Genomic DNA, 16,615 nt, shown 5'->3' with positions numbered 1-16,615 from the left:
CATATTGACAGGAGCCAGACTTCCTAGTACAGGATTTTCTTTAATCCCAGCAACTTGTGTGGAAGCTGAGGCAGGAGGATCACAAAGTCAAAGCAGAAGCATGGCTCAGGACATAGCCCACAGCTCAGTGGTAAAGTACTGCCTTGCATGCATCAGGCTCTGTATTTAATCCCTGGTTAAAAACAACAATAACAACAAAGGGGCAGAGAGATTGCTCAGTGGTTAAGAGCATTTGCAGAGGACCAGAGCTTGTTTTTGAAGGACCTGGTTAGCTGGCTCACAACTGTCTGGAACTTCAGGTGATCTGTTGCCCTCTCCTGGCCCCTTCACAAGCTCCTGCAGTCACATGCATATAGCCATGCAAAGACAGACACATTCACACATAATTTAAAATAAAGAATAAAAAAAGGAAATAAGACACAAATTTTGCTACTAGCTAACCATTGCCCTTCATTTTACATGGTTAGAAAAACCGTAAGTGGCCATGTGGTGGTGGCAAACACCTTTAATCCTAGCACTTGGGAGGCAGATGCAGGTGTATCTCTGTGAGTTCGAGGCCAGCCTGGTCTACAGAGCTTCCAGGACAGCCAGGGCTACACAGAGAAACCCTATCTTGAAAAAAACAAACAAAACCAAAACCCAAACATAAGCATCTAAAATCAGAAGGAATGGTAAATTTATTTTGCGACCAAACTGCACGTTTTACTGATGATGGCCTCTCAGGCCCAGCTGAAGGAGGAGACATAGGAAGTGTGTGCAATAGAGGTGATTCTTCCAAACCTAGGGTGTGATCTCTCCTCGCTTCTGCTCCGAAGGCAACCCTGTGACCCTTCTGCAAAAACAGCCTCTTTGACAAACATGGACAAACCTACATTCCCAACAATGATGATAAATGTGTCATACACCTCTAGTGTCCAGTCACTTCTAGCGTTCGATTAGATTACTTTAAGTAGCCTAGGTATGGATTGATAACAAGGTCCTTCTGAGATACTGAGATAATAAAGCCTTTGTTTTTGATGTTTAAGGAAACAAGTTTCATTTGCATCCTCCTAGTCAGTGACATTGATTTTTAAAATGAAACATTCCACTTTTGCAACAGTTGCTGCCAGCATTGACTTCTTGAACAAACTTTCCCTTCAGATCCTTGCCAAGGCCTGCACAGTCATTGAACATGTCCTCACATCTGCTTTGGCTTGCATGGAGAGTTTTATTGTTGGTAGCATTAAAGTAAGGGGTATTTATCTTTCTGGGCATTTGATTCAATTCAGTTATTTCCAATCACTCTTACTGAATACCCATTGTGTGCAAACTCCCAAGCTACATGTTGATGACAGAGAAGTTGCCATGTAAAGTGCTGGGGAGAAAGTGTACAGACACAGGGTGGGCCGGAGGGGAACTGGAAGCTCTAGGTAGTGACAGTGCTCACTCACTTGCCAAGAGTGGCCCAGAGGTAAGGCTGGCTCCATCCCATGAGCTACTTTCTTTGAGTTATTAATAAGGCTGGTAAGAAACAGAAGTAAACTATGTATGGATACATGCTGACACATAGTTTGTTTTATGCTTGCAGTGCTGGGTGTAGAACCCAGAGCCTCATAAATACAAGGCAAACAGTACCAACTGAGCTATATCCCCAGTTTAACAGGTCAGTTCAATGTCAGAATCACATCATAGTAAAACTATACCTAACCAGCTAGGACCAGTGTGGCCGATACAGATCACAGCCTTAGTCAGTGTTCTGTTGCTATGAAGGGACACCATGACCATGGCAACTCTCAGAAGAGAAAGCATTTAACTGGGGCTTGTTTATAGTTTCAGAGGTTTAGTCCATTGTTATCATGGCAGGGGCATGGTAACATGCAGTCCGACACAGTGCTGGAAAAGTACCTGAATGTTCTACGTTTGGACCTGTAGACAACAGGAAGAGAGACACACTGGGCCTGGCTTGGGCTCTTGAAATCTCAAAGCCTACCCCAAGTGATACAATTCCTCCAATGAGGCCACACCTACCCCAGCAAGGCCACACCTCCTACTCCTTCTAAGTAGTGCCACTCTCTGATGACTAAACACTCTCTCCAGGCTGGTTTACCTGCAACCCACACATCCAGGGTCAGCTCTACTATGTTGTCCAGGCAAGGTACAGGGGGTGCTGCTCTCCCAAGTGCTGCAGCAGGTGAGGATGGGGGACAGTTCTCCTTGGGGCCAGCTCTCCTGCCTGCCATAGATGGCAAGGGGTGAGGAGAGTGGTCATCTCTCCCATGTCCATGTCACCACATAGCAGACAAGGGATAGGGCCGACTTTCCCAAGTGCTGCAGCTGGTGAGGGGCAGGAACAGCTCTCCTGCTCTCACTACCCTAGAGCCAGCCACATCTCCTATCAGAGATGGTGAAGGGCGAGGTGGAGGAGGAGGGTATCTCTTCCTCATCCACGCCACCACAAGGAGATGAATGGTGGGCCCAGGTCTCCTACACTTTTATCCTCAGGGGCTGGCTCACTCAAAGCTCCAGAAATGTGGAGTACAGCAATTGGCTAGGGGCAGGGTCAGCTTTCCTGATCTCATGACCCCAGGGCCAGCCAGCTTTCCCACAATGCCCAGGTGAGGGGTAGGGCCAGTTCGACACAGTCCTCAGACATCAACATGTTTCCAGGCAGCCCAAACCAGGGACCTCTGCCTGGCCTTTGGAGGTAACAGACCCCTGCTGCTGCAGGGCCACAGACCTGGACCCCAGTGGCAGCACAGACCAAGACCCCACCATGGTCCCTGGTGGCATTGCTGGATATTCACAACAGGCTGTTCCTCACTCTTCAGGTGCCCACATCCTTGTTTCTCTTTCTCTTCCATTGTTCCACCACTTACTTGCTCCTCTTAGTGGTACCTGGGGTCTCTGAGTGTCTGGAGTCATGTCAGGAGTGGTCTCAGGAGTGCTATGTCCCACTCCTACACTATGGTGCTCGGCAGGCGTCACCTCAGGCTTGTTTTCTTCAGGGAATATTAGGCTACTAATCATTCAGATGTTCTTTCATAGGTCAGAACATTGAGCATAGCCATAGCCTCTCTCCTCTCTGCCACCTACTGATGCATACATAGCATGTATGCATGTGACACAGGAGCCACACATTGCAACACTTTTAGGGGGAAATGTAAAAGTTTCTTAATCACTGAATCTGTTCAGGACCTGCTAGAGGCAGATGCTGAGATGGGGTCATATGTGAGGGAGATTTCTGAAAGGACCTGGCTGTGAAGAGAGGGGTGGGGGAGCCTATATCATGAGAAATAAAGAAGCTCATGGGAGTGTGGCTGTTTATATTTATTTATTTTTCAGATAAGTCTCTTTTTGCCAGCCAGGGAAGAATTAAACTTGCAGTCTTCCTATATCTGCTTCACAAAGGATAGGATTTCAGGGTGACTGGCCCTGGATCAACCCCGAGGTTTGGTTTTGTTTGGCTTTACAAGACAGGTTTTCTCTGTGTAGCCCTGGCTGTCCTGGAACTCACTGTCCAGACTGGCCCCCAACTCAGAGATCTGTGTCTGCCTTCCTAGTCCCAGGATTAAAGATGTGTGCCGCCATGTCTGACACAGTAAGAGGTTATTGTTGTTGTTGTTTGTTCGTTTGTTTTTCAAGACAAAGTTTCTCTGTATAGCCTTAGCTATGCTGGAACTTACTCTGTAGACCAGGCTGGCCTCAAACTCAGAACTCAGAGGTCTGGCTGCCTCTGAGAAGTTTTTAAGAGCCTTCATTATACATCCTGAGTTTTAATGTGGGAATGTGCTTTCTTGATAACTCATGCTAAGGGTCAGAATTGAAATCTTAATCATAAGCTGTTTCAGCTAGTGCTTCCTGGGTCCTTCAGTGGCTTCCTTCATCAGCGGTGATTTGGGGCCACACAACACATTGGCCATGTTTTCAGACACTATAGTTGTCCCAACGGGAGCAGTTACTGATGTCTTGGGTGGGCAGAGGTCAAGGGCAAAGCTAACAGCCTTCAACACACAGAATGCCCCATACCTAAGTGTCCACTCAGCTAACAGTGCTGAGGTTAGGGAGCTCTTCTTAGCTTCTGGGACCTTTTGCAAGCTAGTAATATAGGCATCTTGAGTGGGCATTGAGTAAAGTGAGGGACATTCTACAAAGACCTGCTGGGTAGACATCTGCAATGTGAGCTTCCCCATGGAGAAGCTCACTGAGCCAATCTAGTGGAGCAGAGCTCAGACAGCCCTGACCTAATACAGAGCAGCTGAAGTCAGGCTGCCTGAAAAATAACTTCTATTCAGAAGTCTCACTCAGTGCCTGCAGAATCGCAACCTCCTTCTGATTTAAATGACAAGTGCCCCCACCACATACATACCTTGCAGAAACAATTGTCAAAGGACTTGGACTTTAAGCCCTGATGCCAAGCAAAATACTTTGTACCCAGTGACATCCAAGGCATACATGCTCATGCCTGTCCAGTCATCCTGTCAGTGGAGTTTGGAATTTGAATTTTCTTTACTCAGAATCTTCTGAGTCTTGTCAACTGTCAGTAGAAAAGCTCCTCATAAATACTGAATAGAAACACTGAGAGACAGGGCTACACAGAGAAACCCTGTCTCAAAAAAAAAAAAAAAAAAAAAAAAAACCAAAAAAACAAAAACAACAACAACAAAAAAAAAAAACCCCCGAGAGAACATGTTTAAACTATGAAACACTTTGAGAACACCTCTAACTTGTATGTTCTGTGTCTCCCAGTGCACATAAACATCAGCTCTCAGGGAACTGTGGAACACCATGGATGGAAACACTACACAGTCTACTTTGTTCTCAGATGGTAACTGACATGCAAAAGGCTCAGCCTAGGCAGTGGGATAGCATTGCCTGGATCTCCTATGACGTCAGGGGTTAGGTCACCTGTGGGAAGCACACTAGATGGTATATTCTGTGATGGCTGTGTCCTTCATTCAGACACATCTGTAGATCCACTCCACAACCACAACCGGGTCCTTCTGCCTCCCTGGCTACTCCTTGCTTTTGTAGAGGTCAGAGGACTACATTTTTACTTTGGCTGGCCTTGCCTTTGAACTTGGCTCTAGCAGTCCAGTGTTCTATTGCAAGTGGTGCAGAAGGGATCACAGTTTTGAGTCTGTGTCTCCTCCAAGCCCACAGGGCTAGAAAGCTGCAGAGTTAGCTATTACTGTAGAGGAACTGAAAATCTAGTTCATGGTTTACCCAGTTAAGAAAACTCTAACATTTAGAGCAAACTCAAATTACCCTTGCTATTGACCTGGTATTTAAACTTGCATGTCTTCATCCAAAACCACTTCCCTAATACATTGCTTAGCTCTTTTTTAAAATTATTATTTATGTATGTAAATGAGTATCTGCACACCAGAAGAAGGCATCGGCTTCCTTGGAACTACAGTTATCGATAGTTGTGAGTAGCCATGTGTGTGCTAGGAATTGAACTCAGGAGCTCTGGAAGAGCAGCCAGTGGTCTTAAACACCAAGCCATCTCTCCAGCCTAGCTTAGCTCTACTCTTAACATAAAAATAGAAGAGCAACTCGCAGGACCAAGACCAATCTCATCCCATGGTCTCTGAACTTCAAAACCCAAGAATTACACCACAAGAGCTAGCTGGGTGGGGTAGAGCAAGCAAGGGAGGTGCTTAGCCATCTTAGGCCTCAGGTCTAGGCTAGTGGACTGTTTGGAATGCTGTGCACCCAGCTGCTTTCTACAGAGGACAGAAACTCAGAGTTCATCTTCAGCCAGCTGAGAGACCTTAACTAAACCTCCCCTGTGGCAATTTAAAGATTGTATTAGCTCAGCTGTATTCACAGTGCATGAAACAACAGTGCCTCTTGGCGGAGAAGGAAGGAGTTGTTTGAAGGGTGGGTTTATCCAACTTGATAAACAAACCTCATTCGTGGGTCACTGGTTCATGAAAAGCAAGGAAGGAAGAAACTGGCATCAGGCCTCAGAAATAACCCAAAAACTCCGAATGGAATTGTATTTTTATACAATTCTGTATTTCCAATCACAAACACACCAAGTGTTGTCACCCCTTTTAAATTCATTCATTCATTCATTCATTCATTCATTCATTCTGTGTGTACGTGTTTTGCTGGAGCTTAAACCCAAAGTCTTAGGCATGCTAAGCAATCATTATACCACTAAGCTACATTTCCAGCAAATGTGATATTCTCAGCCAAATAAAGGAGCTGGGGATCCTTGTTAAGATTTTTGAGTTTTTGTTTTGTTCTGTTTTTTTTTTTTTTTTTTTTGTCGTATTTGTTTGTTTGTTGAGACATTCTACCTCTGCAGCCCCGGCTGAACTGGAACTCAAAGAGGTCTGCCTGACTCTGCTTCATAAGTGCTGGGATTGAAGGTGTGTGCCAACATGCCCAGCAGCTTTGGGGTTTATTTTGTTATTTTAGATAGGGTCTACATCTCAGCAGAAGCTAACCTTAAATGCCCAGCACTCCTTCTGCCTCATCCTCAAATTACTGGGATCATAGGCATAAACCCCAACACTTGACTTAGATGATTTTTCTCCGTATGAGTATAGGGGGTGTCATGAGAACATGTGTGGGGGCCAGAGGACCACACTGGGGAGTTGGCTTTCTCCTTCCACCATGAGACACACGCATCAGACTCAGGTCCTCAGCCTTGAATGGCAACCACTTTTACCTGTGAAGCCATCTAACCAGCTCAGGTAAGAGTTTTTGTTTTAATGGCTAGAATGAAGCAAAATTTAGCACTGCTATTATTTCTATTGTTCACTTTTAGAGTTTTAAAGTGGGAGACAGGATTGGAGAGATGGCTCAGCGATTAAGAGCACACACTGCTCTTGTAGTTCAAATCCTAGCACCCAAATCAGGTGGCTCAGAATTACCTATCCTGCTCCAAGGAGATCTTATACCTCTGGTTTCCATGGGCACTCACTAAAAATAAAATAAAAAGGGAAACTGTTGGGGTGACTAAATTAGTGGGACTGGAAAGAGTTTTGTGACAGTGTTGAGACCTCAGAGACTTTTAAGGTACAGGTCAAAAGTGTTTCATCATTGGAAAGTATCCTGTATAGTGATCAGCTGACAACTTAGGCTCTTTGCAAAGGCTTGGAAAATAGCAAATTAGCAAAATGATTCTTAGTGGATCTTTTATTAACCCAACTCCTCTGATGCCATCCCACAGCTGTTTATGCTCTAGAGCAACCCACCATGGGAAGGTCAGGAGTTGGCCTTTGAGGAAGGAGGATTTGGTGAATGAAAGCTGGAGCTCAAATCCAGAGTCGACCTGGACAACAACACAATGTTTCTTTTTAAAAAAAAAAAAACAAAAAACAAAACAAAACAAAACAAAACAAAAAAACCACACAGCTGCGAGGGCAGGTGGACTGAGTTTGGAGTGCACAGGTATTCTAACCCTGAAACACTACAGGCTGATGAACAGGAAATCATTCTCTTTCCCACACTGCCCTCTTCTGATGGAAGAAGGCAATGTTTATCGCCTTCCTAGATTGCCTTTCTTCCAAGACCCACAACTTCTTGGGAACAAGATTTCCATAATGGTAGTTAAAGAAATCTGACCAGAGCCGGGCTGTGGTGGCACACACCTTTAATCCCAGGACTTGGGAGGCAGAGGTGAGTTCCAGACAGCCAAGGCTACACAGAGAAACCCTGTCTCGGAAAAAAAAAACAAAACCAAAAAACAAACAAACAAACAAACAAAGAAATCTGACCAGGACTATTTGGAATCAGAGCTCTTAGCTGGCTGGCCATCCTGAGCACAGGCTTCACTCTTTAACACTAACAGCTGGCTTGTCACACTGCCCATGATTTAAATTCCATACAATGATGTCCCAATGCTAGGCAGTCTGATGGTTATGTACACAGCTCCATACAAGCTTTCTCTTGCCCCAGTCAGTCAATCACACTATCATCAGAGCTGGGTCCACAGAGGTGGCCTAGGCCAGGTCACACTAGAAGCCACTTGAGGAAGGGGAGGCATGAGGCTACTGTGTTTCATTTTTGGAGAGTTCTCGTCATGTGAGACCAGTATTCCATAGTGGTGGGGAGGCCCAGGCCTGTGGAATCAGCCCAGTTATAATAACATACTGTCCTGGGTGGAAAAAAAATAAACCAGACTATATATAAGTTCCTGCAGTATGATAGGCTCAGTGATGCTCTGTGCTGATAAGAAGCAATGTGGAACCCCTGGCTGGCTGGCTGGCTGGAAGGACTGGAAGGGAAAGGAACACGCTAGCCAAGCAGTGCTGGCAACTGCTATCTTTGGCTCCTGGACCAGCCTCCTGGGACATTAGAGGCAGATGGGAATCTTCTCGGGAAGCCTTGATACCCCACTCATCCTTTACCTCACCGCAGCCCCCTGCATGCCTGTGTTTCCCCCAGATGGATCCCCAACCAGAAGGGATAGCCCCACCCCAGATCCCAAACACGCCTGCCAGAATTGGAGTGTGTATTGTAGTCCAACAGAGGGAAGTAGTCTCTATGGAAAGCAGACTGGAAATGTGACTTAGGCTCTCCTGGGTTTGGGGCCAGGCTCCTGGAATCTTCTACCCGCCCTGATCTGACGACCAGCCAACTTCAGTAATTCTGCACCAACTTTATTTGTAAAAAAACCAAGCAGAGGGAGGAACAGAAAGGTCTCCCCTCCCCCACCCCCTGGGCCTGCAACACTTGTCTCTCACCACGCCCGCCCCACTCAGCTCAGCCCACCAACATCCTGTCCAGACAGCAAGCCCACAAGCACCACCCATCAACAGCCTTCTGCTCTTTGTGGTTCACGCCCCTCCCTGGCCCGGGCCAGCCCCTCCGCTCCGGGCTGGGCTAGTAGAGGCTGGGCTACACAATGGCAAACTGGCAGATGTAGGGCAACTGATCACGGCATCGCTTGTCGAACCACTTGCCATTGGCTGCGCCGGACAGGGCGGCGCAGTTCTCGGCTTTGCCGCCGTCGGGTTGCGTCGTGATCTCCGTCTCCCAGTTCTTGTAAGCCAGGCGGCCACCGGTCATATCCACCCAGGCGCCTTCCGTGGCCATGTCATTGAGGCCCAGCCAGATCTCCGCCTCGCTGCCCACGCTCTGACGCGCATACTCGAACAGCGCCTCGTTCTCCAGCTCCGACTGCGGCGTGCCCAGCGTGCCCCCTTGCGAGATGCAGTCCTCGCTCGCCTCATGGAAGGTCTTCGGCTGGGTGAAGGCCAGGAGGCACTTCAAGTTCACCTTGGTGCCCTTCAGGCACACTGAAGGAAGAGATGACTGTCACAGAAGGTTTGGATGCTCCAAGGCCAAGAGACCTCTTCCAGGCTGACTCCCACCCTTCCATCACATCCCATCCCTCTCCTGAAGCCTGCTTGCTCTCGCTTCAGGACCTTCATGTGGCAGACACTGAAGAGCCTAGTGAGAGCGGACATGGTACCCTGCTGCGGGAATAGACAGCCCTCTGCTACAAAGGACATTTAGCCAGGGTCACTGACTGTCAAAGATAAAGGGAGTGAAGAAGTCACCTGGTCCCTGATGGTTTCCTGGGCTATGGGCAACAGGCACGGGATCTCAGCCCACCTCATCTCAAAGGCATCCCCAACCAACCAGAGCCTCCTAGGATGAGCTCTGTCACCAGGCCCCTCCCTAGGATCAAGCCACTAGCTCACACTGCCGGGCATTTACCAACTTGAACTAGAGACCACACTCTAGGTACTTAGGATCTACCACTCCTGTCTGAGGGCCAGCAAGCCTCTTCACAGGGGATCTCTGCCCAGACCAGGTCCCTGGCTGGGTGAGTGGAGCTGGGAGGACGAACTGAGACTGCAGGAGCATTTGTGGCAAAAAAACAAACAAAAAACAAAACAAAAACAAAAAAAACATAATGGCCACTTCAAAAGCTACTCTGAACTAGAGTGTTCAGTGCAACACTGGCCTCCCAGGTTAGGAGGAAAGTATCCATGGTGAGCTTGATGTAACAGTTTGTGCTTAGCTTAATTTCTAACCTAAGCATCAGGTAGATGGGGTGTGTGGTTTTTGCTGCGGGGTCACATATGTCAGAGCTCCATATTGGCCCCCTTGCACATAGCCATTCCATCCAGCAGATATTCAAGAGAAGCATTCCCATGTCCCTGAGGGATTTGACAGCTAGGCCTCACAGAAGTGTTTAGTCACAGACACTGAAGCACACCCACAACACACTCAGATGCATCATATACCTAGCCCAGGCCCAAGCACTCGCGCACATAAACACACACACACACACACACACACAAACACACACGCATAAACACACACGCACACATACACACATTAGGCTCATGGCTACAGAACAGAGGCAAAGTCACAGGGCAAGTAGAGAATGAGAATAGAAACATGCAAGATGACCATGATGGAGAGGGACAACCAACTTGAAAGGGGACTGGCCTGGCAGAATGGATGGCCAGTCTGCTTGGGCTACCCCAAGCAAGAGAGTAAAAACTGGCTCTCCTGGCCACTAGAGTGCCCAAGTTATGAGGCCTTGGTCCTGCTTTGCCACTCTCCAGCAGGGTGACCATGAGAATCCCTCTGCCTCAGCCATCTTTTTTTTTTTTAATATTTTATTTTTAGAAGTTTTTTTTTATGTGTATGTGCATGTCCCTGTGCAAGTGTATACCATGCCTGTGTGGGGTTGCCCTTAGGGCAGAAGGCATTAAATCCCTTGGAACTAGAATTATAGATGGTTGTGAGTCACTATGTGGGTGCCAGCGACTAAACCCAGGTTCTTTGGGGGGCAGCTAAGTGCTCTTAATGACTACACCATTTCTCCAGCCCCAAGATTTTATTTTTTTATCATATTATTATTTGTTTACTTTTGTTTTTGAGATAGAGTCTCATTGTATGACCCTGAGTAGCCTGGAATTCTTTTGTAGACCAGGCTAGCCTTGAGCTCACAGAAATTCACCTACCTTTGCTTCCTGAGTGTTGGGATTAAAGGTATATGCTACCATGCCTTATTTTTATTTTTAAAGTATGTGTGTGTGTGTGTGTGTGTGTAATGCACATGAAGTGCAGTGCTCATGGAGTACAAAAGCGTTAGGTCCTTTGGAACTGGAGTTACAGGTAGTTGTGAGCCACCAGACATGGTGATGAAAATCAAACTCTGGTCCTCTGTGAAAGCAGCAAGCACTCTCAATTGCTGTGCCATCTCTCCAGCCCCTATCATCTGGCAGACTGGGACTGACAAATGCTGGCCTGGTTGCTGTGATCAGAGACCATCTGTAGAGCTGCAGAGCTGCAGAGGGATGGACTAGAAGAAGGTATGCATCAATGTGCCCCAGGACTGTGAGTCTACTAAATACAGTTCCCCTGTGACTGGCCTAGGCTGCATGGCCCTGCCCTAAAACTCTCACTTCCACTGGACAGTGTTACGTTCCTGTTGGAGTGCCTTCTGGCCTCTGGAGTACTGCACCTCCATACCCTCTAGCTGTGATCAGACCCAACTATCCTGACTGGGTGGGTCTTACAGATGTAAGTTAGGTGTCCCCTGAGGAAGCATGTGAGGACTCTTGAGCTTGGCACTGACTGGAAACAGCCTTCTTCCTCAATGCTGTTACCAGCCTGGCCCCTTCTTAAATGTGTTCCTCCAAACAGCTCTCCTGCACTTACCAGTCTGTAAGGCCTGCTTCTCCTTCAGCAGGGCCACCTCCTGGGCCAGAACATCCAGCCTGTTCTTGAGTTCCTCAAACATCTTTGGGCTCACCAAATCTAGGACAGAGGCATGAGGCAATGAAAACCCGAGGTAGGCAGGTGCTCCCTTCCCTGTCTGCTAGCCCCAAAGAAGCAAGAGGAAATACCTTCTCCCAGCCTAGATCTCTTGGTGTTCCTGCCTCTGCTCTCTGTCTAAGGAACTGACCCTCCAGTAGGACCTTGTTGCCTGTTCCTGGTTCTCTATCCTGCATTTGTCACAGTGGGGCTGGGATTAGCAGGACTTGAGGAAGCAGCCATTTTTCATCAGCTCCAGTAGGACCATGGGCTAAGAAATCACAGAGGTCAATATCCCTAGGACTGAGGGTTGGAGGGGGCACGGGGCTGGGTATGGACAAACTGAGATAGCAAGCCCTAGACTGAGTTAAGGGTGACAGGGTGGAGACACATGTTCACCAACACAGCTCCACCTTCTCCACTGTATATATATACAGTGAGATGACATCAGCAGTCTGAAATGACTCCGAGGAAGCCCAGGAGAAATGACACAGCACAGGGCATGTGCCCCTCCAGCTGTAGCTAGGGAAGAGCAGGGAAGCTGCTTCCCACAGAGCAGCCACTGCAGAAGGACTGGGGCTTGCTGTGCACTACCTTATCCATGCTCATAACCAGCCCTATGCCTTGGGCAAGTACCACCTTGAATCTCCACCATTTCACAAAGAAACTGAGACCAGATTTAAATGACCTGCCTAGGATGGTAGAGCAGCTAGCCCAAGGCCTGATCCAAGAAGCCACAGACATCCTATCTGCTTCATGGTACATGGCATCTCTGATGGGGACTGCCTGTGCATCAGCAGGTGTAGGTAAGGAACAGTGTGTGTGTGTGTGTGTGTGTGTGTGTGTGTGTGTGTGTGAGTGAGTGTGAGAGAGAGACAGAGACAGAGACAGAGAGACACAGAGAGACAGAGAGACAGAGAGAGAGCTGAGAGCTGTGGGTGAACCTCTGTCTTTCTGAAGTCCCAGGGGTTCCCAGGAAGGTCTGGCTTGAGGCAAAGGGCAGGGAGTCACCTCCAAGGACCATTTCATGTGAAATCCACATTGATGAGGTCAGTCTTTGTCCACCCACTAGAAGCCTTGCCAAAGAATTGTGGCCAAAACACAGACTTGCATGTACAAAAACCAGTGATGTCCAATGATCATCAAGTGTGGGGAAAGTAATACCCAGAGGACAAGAGCAAAGCAGATAGGGTTGGAGCCAGCAACCAGGTCACCCTGGGCCTCTGCTTCAATCCCTGGGTTCACATGAGCTCTGTGTATGTTCACATGTAGCACCACACAGGTAATATAGGTGCTGTGAGTCATTGTGATAATATTAGCTTGGGGTCCCATGGGAGCCATCTGGGACCAGTGCTTGAGTGTGGCCAACCCCTGCCCTGATGCTCTCCTTTCCCACAATGACATGATTTACAAGACTGACGAGAGAGAACTTGAGAAACTGGCAACTGTTTTCCACATTCAGAAATTGTTTGCTTTGGATGTGCATCCCTCACACAGCATGCCCTGGTGGCAATGTTGGCAATGAACCACACTGGGTATTCGGTCCTCCTATTTTAAAATGAGCATTTTGTAGACAATTATATTCATCTGACTTAAGAAATCAAAACAACCCCAAAATCTCCTTTCCAATCCAGACTGTTCCCTGCAGAAGTCATCTCTGTTACATTTGGAATCTTTCTGGAATAGTTTTCCACATACACAACATAATCATTGACATATGCTAGTTGTTCAGGTTAGCAGGATTCATCTTATACACAGATGGCTATGATAAATCCCTTTATCAAAGGGATGTCAATATAGTATCTATTCTGTTTTGAATTTTGTTGACTTTTGTAAACTTTAGTATTTTGTATTTATCTTTAGTATTTTGTATCTTTAGTATTTTGGTTTTGTCTATTTTTAAGACAGTGTCTCCTTTTATAGCCTTGCCTGGTCTGGAACCCACTTATGTAGACTAGGCTGGCAGATAACTCACAGATCCATCTGCCGGTCTCCAGAGTCCTAAGATTAAAGGCAGGCATCACCACACCCAGCTTTATCTTGTTTGTTTGTTTAAAGTTCTGAAGACGGAACCAGGAAGTCACACAGACTAGGCTGCTGGCACACTAGAGCACAGCAGGAAGCTGCTTAACTCTAATCCTGGAGTTTTGCTTTGTATTAGTTTTTTTAGATGGGTTCTGTAGCCTTGGCTGGCCTCAAATTTGCTATACAGTTGAAGATAACCTTAAATTATAACTCTTCTGCCTCCACTTCTGGAGTGCTGTGGTTAAAGTGTGTACCTTCACTCTGGACTTTATGTGATGCTGGGGATCAAACCCAATTTCTTGCAGACACTAGGCAAGCACCCTGCCGCTGAATTCTGCCTGTTCTTTGCTGTAGCTCCAAGATGCTGATTCGTGTACTTCACTGTGGAGGTTAAGAAGGCCTGTAGATTCCTTCACACACACACACACACACACACACCCCTCTTTGGCTGGGCTCTAGGGCCCCATTTCTCTCACTCTTTCTGTCATCCTCCAATCCCTGTAGGGGTGAGCCTCAGTCATTATCAGAACATTCTGCTCTTTCATCTCCACCCATCCCAGGATGACCTCACTACTGACAGAACTATGAAGGTAGGTCTCAAACCCTCAACATTTCAGAGAACAGAGATGCTCTGAGCTCATCTGAGGTAACAAGGCTGACACCCCATGAAAGTAAGAGTCCATCTCTCCTCATTTCCCCTATGGGTACCAACCAAAAGTTTGTAGAAGGATGACCATATTATTAAATGTTGTCTGCAAGTCTTTGAGCAAATTCCACCTTCTGGGTTTACAGTTGAGGAAGCCCAGGCTGGTGCTCTCTGTTGGGAACTGGCCATCTCTGAGCCAGAGGTTTAATTTCTCTAACATATTGGGTGCCAGAGAGGGGAACAGATGCTAGTTTAGAAAACCTAGTAATGTTATTCTCCATTCTAAGAGTTGGGGACTCTTAAATCTCTGACAGCCATCCTTTCTGTGAGAAATCCCCAAGCACCAGAGGGTCTTTCAACAAAGGTCTCAGGAACATTCATCAAGATCAGATATGAAGGGAGGATCATGAGGTAACTAAGAGGGCAGCTGTCCCCAGAGTGTGGGTAAGGGTGACTGATCCCCAGAAGATATAGGAAAAGCTGCCCCTAGGGCACTGGAATGGGTAGCTGCCTCCTGCTTACCTTTCTTGGCATTTGCAGCCTTCTTGGTCTTGGGGGTGGGTGACTCTGCAGTGACCTGGGACAGGAAAGAGAAGAAGCAGAAGAGCAGGTAGGTGCCCCAAAATCCCATACTGCTGCTGCTGCCTGCAGTGCCTGGGTCAGAAAGCAGAGGCTACTGCAGCCTGGGCTACACGTCTTAAGGCTGTGGACACAAGAACCTCTGTCTGAGAAACCCTCCCAAAACTTGGCTGGAGACATGCAAAAAAGAAAGAGAAAAAGAAAAAAAAAAAAAAAGTGAAGCAAGCCTGCCAAAGGAGAAAGGCTGGGAGCCATAGCTACACTGCTGTGGACAAACACCCAGCCAACCTCCCAGAAAGTCAGCATTTCAAAGGATTCTGACAGATAGCCAATAGCTGTCATTGTTCAATCCATCCAGTGATCATCTCTGGCAGGAGCCAGGTTGGGCCTAACATTGGCTTAATGAATCTCTGTACCCACAGAATTGTCTTTTCCCATTTTGTTGAAGGAATTGGGGGTCCTTCCTCATACTTTTCCCTCAAAAATCTGTCCTAAAACCATAAGAGAGACAGAGCAAAGGAGGGGACCAGAGAGAGAAGGGACCCAAAAGGCCTTAGAGCAGAGGCATCAGAGAGGGAGCCAGGGTAATGTCTCCTGGATATGCAGCGAGGGCTATCAAAGCTCAGCAGAATGGAGGGAGGCATACATAACCAGGAAGGTGGAGGTCCTGCAACAGAACTGGATTCCAAGCATGGGGAAGAGGAACCCTGCAAGCAGGGGAGTGGTGGCAGAGACCACAGCAGCACCAATGGCATAGGCAGACACTAGTAAAACAGTGGGAAGTAGGTTTCCTTTCAGAGAAGGAATTTATGAACGTGTAGAGAGAGGAAACCAAAATGACTCCCTGTAGGTGTCCATAGTGTAGGGTTAAAAGCAGGGTGATTGGTGGGCCCCTGTGTATGTGAGCATATTCAGAGAAATCCATATGTGTAGTCAACACAAGAATGCAGAAACATCTGACTCCCAGCTGTCCCTGGAAGGGCCTTACTGCTACAAGCCCTCCAAAGCCTTGAGTTCTCCTGGCACGTAAGTACAGAATGCAACATTCTACTCAAGGAGTCAGAGCATTTGCAGAGAGATGCTGGGTCCAAGGGTGGGGCAGGAAATGAACCCAAATGTGTCTCACTGCCAGGAATCATGCATATTTAAAGAATGCTTAGGACCCACCAGTGGGAACAGCCAGCCTGAAGGAGCTCCTATGGTGTGAACCCACCAGTGTTTGGAGACTGCAGAGTGGGAGCTAGCACACTACCATCAGCATCAGGCTGGAGGAGATGAATACACAATTCAGTTCCACATATAATTCTGGAAAGGGCCCTTGGAGACAATTGATGGGATGTAAGGCACACAGGGCAGAGGTATGTCCTGTCCTAGCTCCAGTAGGAATGCTACAATGTATGACCATGTTTTCACCTTTAGGCAGCAAGGTGGCCCAGATGGACCATTTATTCAAAAATGGCTTCTGGAGATAAGGTCCTTTGTAAAGTAGTTGAAATTTTCTGTGAGTAAGACCCTTTAAAAAATAAAATGCAGGGATGGGGGTATAGCTCAGTTGGTAGAGTGCTTGCCTAGCATGCAAGAAACCCTGGTTTTGAGCTAGCATGGTGGCTCACACCTTTAATCCCAGCACTCAGGAGGCAGAGACAG

At 47.3% G+C, this 16,615-nt stretch overlaps 1 protein-coding gene and 1 pseudogene across 1 annotated transcript; both read right to left on the bottom strand.

Annotated features, from left to right (window-relative positions):
• Window positions 1-2,986: 2,986 nt before the first annotated feature.
• LOC116074121 lies at window positions 2,987-3,138 on the bottom strand (annotated as a pseudogene).
• A 5,438-nt stretch (window positions 3,139-8,576) lies between these two features.
• Window positions 8,577-15,136, bottom strand: Clec3b (C-type lectin domain family 3 member B). Its single transcript, XM_031343745.1, has 3 exons — window positions 14,912-15,136; window positions 11,623-11,721; window positions 8,577-9,236 (listed from the first exon to the last, which is right to left on the bottom strand). The coding sequence occupies exons 1-3, from the start codon at window positions 15,018-15,020 to the stop codon at window positions 8,836-8,838; spliced, it is 609 nt and encodes a 202-aa protein (XP_031199605.1). The 5' UTR covers window positions 15,021-15,136; the 3' UTR covers window positions 8,577-8,835.
• Between the last annotated feature and the right edge of the window lie 1,479 nt (window positions 15,137-16,615).

The sequence above is a fragment of the Mastomys coucha genome, unplaced genomic scaffold (genome assembly GCF_008632895.1).
Source record: "Mastomys coucha isolate ucsf_1 unplaced genomic scaffold, UCSF_Mcou_1 pScaffold23, whole genome shotgun sequence".
In the NCBI taxonomy this organism is placed as follows: Eukaryota; Metazoa; Chordata; class Mammalia; order Rodentia; family Muridae; genus Mastomys; species Mastomys coucha.
This window is presented reverse-complemented; position numbering and strand designations above follow the sequence as displayed.

Excerpts from the sequence above, each read along its gene's own strand:
- Clec3b (XM_031343745.1), bottom strand. The coding sequence starts at position 15,020 with ATGGGATTTTGGGGCACCTACCTGCTCTTCTGCTTCTTCTCTTTCCTG. Across the intron at positions 11,722-14,911 it reads GGCTGCAAATGCCAAGAAAG|ATTTGGTGAGCCCAAAGATG; the intron begins GTAAGCAGGAGG and ends CCTCTGTCCTAG. Across the intron at positions 9,237-11,622 it reads GAAGCAGGCCTTACAGACTG|TGTGCCTGAAGGGCACCAAG; the intron begins GTAAGTGCAGGA and ends CTCTTCCTTCAG.